This window comes from Penaeus vannamei, chromosome 9 (genome assembly GCF_042767895.1).
Source record: "Penaeus vannamei isolate JL-2024 chromosome 9, ASM4276789v1, whole genome shotgun sequence".
Lineage (NCBI taxonomy): Eukaryota > Metazoa > Arthropoda > Malacostraca > Decapoda > Penaeidae > Penaeus > Penaeus vannamei.
Genome location: NC_091557.1, coordinates 18,657,981 through 18,662,980, shown reverse-complemented (window position 1 = coordinate 18,662,980; position 5,000 = coordinate 18,657,981). Strand labels below are relative to the sequence as shown.

The 5,000-nt window shown below is 38.4% G+C and overlaps 1 protein-coding gene across 1 annotated transcript in view; it reads left to right on the top strand.

The window, feature by feature from the left end:
• The window catches only part of LOC113805629 (fat-like cadherin-related tumor suppressor homolog), a gene marked incomplete in the record, with an annotated part of 212,956 nt that overhangs the window by 133,734 nt on the left and 74,222 nt on the right, over window positions 1–5,000 (top strand). The window contains 2 exon segments of the mRNA XM_070125418.1: window positions 3,403–3,597; window positions 3,688–3,826. Coding sequence (XP_069981519.1) covers window positions 3,403–3,597; window positions 3,688–3,826 — 334 coding nt within the window.

Below are 5,000 nucleotides of genomic sequence, written 5' to 3'. Positions count from 1 at the left end.
GTGTATGTGTGTGTGTGTGTGTGTGTGTGTGTGTTTCTGAGTGCAATTATTAGACATCTGTTGATGAATTATGCCATGGCCTTTCTTAACCTTGAATTACCAATATTCTATACAGCTTTCTTTAGTTCCCGAGCCCTTGCTTATATTTCTCAAAGGTTATTCCACCAGCGAGCGCTAGGAATTAGAATTAGAATGTTTAGTGGAAATGTAATAGGCAAACATTTGCGTGGAAGTGGAATCTGAAACAATTCAGATATTTGACCATATACTGATATTTCATGATCCGGTTGTTTTTGTGCTGGTAAAATCCAATCGACATAGAGGGAATGAAGTATAAGTATTTCTAGCTATTATTAATGATGGCGGTAAAAAGAGTAATTGAATATTTTTAAGCGTGAAAAACGAACGTCCATATCGTCTGTTTTTTGCTGGTTGAAGTGTGCTACTCTGGGGCTCTTTAGGCGATATTCATTGTTTATCATTTTATGCTTTTAAAAAGTGGCGTATACCCTTTAAACTTTATTTTATTTTTTGTAAGGTTGTCCTTGATGGAACTTTGACTCGATGTTTCTTAAAAAAAAAAATCATTTCAATGTATTCCGTCGATAGTATGCACAGTTTTTTTTTGTAGTTTTTGTGTGTCTTAAGTCTTGGAATGTTTAAAGAATTTTGGTCAGCGCTGGAAGTACGAGGAAAAAGTTTTAAAAAATTATCTTGGGAATATTAGACTTCATTTATTTTTTTTTTTTCTTCGTTTGTTTAAACTCTTGGGAATTCGTTAGCATCGTGCTATTCGTCATAGAAGAAAAGTTTCATAAAGCTACTTTTGATTTCCTGCCCGATTGGGGCATAAATTTATTGAAAATTTAAAAATCATGCCTTAAATGAGTTTTCGATTTGTGTGAGAAAACGAGAAAAATCATTCGTAGACGAACAAAATAGTATTTTTTTTTTAGATATTTCTTTTAGTTTCCATAAAAACGATTAGGATGTAATATCTTGATGTATAGAAGAATTAACTAAAATAAAATGATCATATATAGAGATCAGTGATATTTAGTGCACTTTTATTGCCTTAACATATTTTAGATTGGCAAGGAACACTGGTATGCGAAAAATACATTTCTTTCTTAGCTATAAGTGCATATCCAAGGATCGTATCATCATTTCTCGTTGCCTTGAGGCGATACAATGCAGCGGTGTCCATCCATTTCATTCCTGCATGTCCATATCAGAGGGCAGAGGACACGGGGTGTAATTGGGCCTCACAGTTCCCCTCGGGCGGCAGCAGCGATTCCATCCCATGGCGGTGGGCGTTACAGCCACTCCATGCGTTATGTTGTCCGTATAAGAAAAGGGGCCGATAGTCTAGTTTTTAAGTTAAATATCAATCAGCTGTTGCAATAATTAACTGACTACATATCACTGCATATATATATGCCTATACCAGTTTTTTTTTTTTTTTTATTAAACATTTATATCTGAGTACATGATATGAGATATATTACTGCCAATATAGGTCAGCAGCTTGAGCATGTTTGCACCATACATTTACTTGCTTTGTTTTTACTTTGTTGATGCTATTTTTTTTCTTTATAGATGTTTTCAATTCCCTCTTCACATGGTTAAATAATAAGACTGATAATCAGATGGGGCGCTCTTGTCTCTTGCGGACCGACTGTTTGAATTGCCATCTTGACAAGTATCGTTCAGAATCAGGGTTCTGTTGAGATCGCAGACCAGGTGATAAGCCTTCATGGTAACTTGCTTATTTCTCTATCTATATTGGCACTGTCGACTCCGTACCTAATTAAACCTACATTATATGTAGATTTCAGTGGATTATGTTCTGTTGCTTTGGTGAATCTTGGAGCGAGGGGCATTTCACTACCCAAAATAGCATATTAGATTTCCGGCATTTCCGAAAACCCTTTTTTTTATCGGGATATCCGGATTACCAGACAGATTTGCCAGGTTCTAGATTTCGAGGGATTTTCAGTTTTCAAAGGCGTTAAAAACATTATGTAAATGTTTCAAAAACTGTTATCAGTTATTACCTTACAGGGTCTACTTGGAATGAACTATACCATAAAACATGACTTTGCTTAAGGTTACTTTAACCCTTCATACAAAAAAAGAAAAAAAAAATTCGTCATAATCTGATGAATTAATCTCGGGATTAACGATTTGAGTAGTTTAAGCTAATTCACTTCCAGAAATAGCCAGAATTACTAGGAAATTTGAACATTTTAAAAGGAGCGATTCTGTTTTTGAAAAATTGCGAGAATTAAAGTGAACTCACTTGACTTTGCAGTTACATTCATTACATCCTATGCTGCTATATTATTGATATAATATTTTACCGACCGCGCTTAAATCTTATCATGTAATCGTTTTTCCGGCATTTTTTGCATTTTGATGAAAGCCGGTTTTCCCATATAAAGGATAAAAAACTGTGCACCCAATAGGCCATCAAATAGCTTGAATCTTGGCACATAACAACGATACCATGTCAGCGATTTCTGAGAAATCCACTTGTTCAATTTTTAAAAGGTTGGAAAGTTTAAAATTCACACATTAACATTGATTTAAAATTGCATTATTTTAAGACTGTACATTATATATATATATATATATATATATATATATATATATATATATAGAGAGAGAGAGAGAGAGAGAGAGAGAGAGAGAGAGAGAGAGAGAGAGAGAGAGAGAGAAAGAGAGAGAGAAATATAAATCGTGACAAGGTTTTGCACGAGGCCATGCAAAACCTCAGTTTATGACACCTTTTTACCGATTTTTAAAGACATCTCCAGTACTATTACTAATATTTTGTAAAAGATTGCTGCGAATGGAAAATATGCGAGATTTGTAGATTCTTGAGAGTTCCGGATTTCCTAAGGATTTTTCATGGATTTCAGATTTTTTTTGGATCTGTAGGTAGGGTGTGCGGGATTTCCGTAGTGAAATGCGCCTAGCCTTAGAGCGTATAGCAGTGAGCTAATAAAGGGTGCAAAGGCGAAAGTGTTTGGACAACACTGCCCTAGAATAATAGCGATAACTACTTTACATCGGATTTTTTCTGTTTTGTCCTAAATGAACTGTGGCCGTTGCGTAACGTAATAAGAAAAGGTTGAAAGCGCTTCCCGTAACAGTTCGTAACTTTGCTGGCCATTGTTAGGGCCAAATAATGTCGGCCAGTGATATACCTTTCTTTTTATTCATGTTATAGCGTAAAGATAAAACAATAAGCTTTACTAGCTGGAAAAGGGCATGAGGTTTAATTCCAATTATAGTTTAATATCAGCTTTGATAACCAGATGTGACTCATACATATTTTCTTTTCCGTATTTGCTATTCATGTTAATCTTCAAGCATGTGGGATTCTGTCTATTGTAGTGACGGACTTCAACGACAATGCTCCCGTCTGGCGGCAAGACAGTTACTCCTGCCGCGTGTCCTCAGAGGCTCAGCCAGGCCATGTCGTGACTGCGCTGACTGCGCATGACCCAGACGTCGGGGAAAGCACGTACCTGCGCTACGGCATCCACTCGGGAGACCGAGCCGACATCTTCAAAATAGACCCATTGACAGGTACCAATTATCACGTGATACATACACAGTATAGTACAACTTGCAGATAAATATATATTTTAACAAAACACGCGTCTTTGTCTGTTACAGGTATCCTCGTGGTCACGTCGCCCAAGAAACTAGAGAATATGACGTCAGCAAATCTCAATATCTCCGTCACCGATGGAGTCCACGTCGCCTTCGCGGGCCTCCGGGCGACGGTGACGCCCTCCAACCGCCACTCCCCGCGGTGAGCGCCTCAACGCCGCCCAAAACTCTCCGACACAGCATCTTACTGCCACACACGCACACGCACGCAAAAACAAGCACGCACACACGCACACATGCATGAATGCACGCACGCACAGACACACGCACGCACGCACACGGACACACACACATGCACACGCACACGTATATATATATATATATATATATATATATATATATATATATATATATATATATATATTGTAGCGGGGCGTAGACCCAGTAGACTTTAAGTGGTCTGGTTGAGTCCTGGCTCAACCGAGAATATTGAGTTCTTTGCTCAAGGAAAGATTCGTCTGCAGTGAACAGATGTAAGGTTCCAGGCCTACGGCACGCTGCCACCACCCGATTAGTAGGTTCGGGAACCGTGTGTGTTATGTAAGTGTGTGTGGGCGTTGTATCAGAGAAGGGTGGAAGGAAAGTACAGGATGTGTGTACTGAATGTTGGATGTGTAAGTGTGTAGATGTGAAAAGGGAGATAGCGTAGGCTGAGCGTCTGCGTGGACGTGTTTGGAAGAAAAATGCAAGATCATAGAATTATTCTTCTTCCCTTCAGTTTGAGCATCCGCCTGCTGGGAGCGGGAACACAGTTATAGCTAAATGAATCTGTTCTTTTGATATCAGCTTAATATTCTCTGATTTATCTAGCCTTTTTACAGCCTTTCAAGGGTTGCGTGATGTCAGAGCAACCAGCGATGTGCTGTTTAGGAGACCCGAGTCCGAGAAAGATTTAGGCATCTAACCTTGTCAGAACCAGAACTTTAGTGGTGGTAAGATTATGAATTATTCTGACTGGAGTTGAGTAAAAGATCTATGATGGTATGATGTTTATTTTTGGGAGCAAATTGCACTCACTAAGGAGTTACAGGCATTTTCAGTCATGGAAAAGTAGACAAAGGTGTGTGCATCACCGATTTATCACAGCGGAGGTGATGCACGAGAAATTACCAGATAAAACTTACCACGAAATATAAAAATGTCTTCCCAAAGTTGGCGTCCCAACTCCAGAAGTACTGTTATTAGGGGTTCAGCATAAAAACATCTAAGTCCCTAAATTACGTTAAATTGTTAACATCCAACCCAAATGGATGTTAACTGTAAACCAAAGCAAATGCTGACGGATACCTAGTAAGAGTACTTGTGTACAAAAGAAT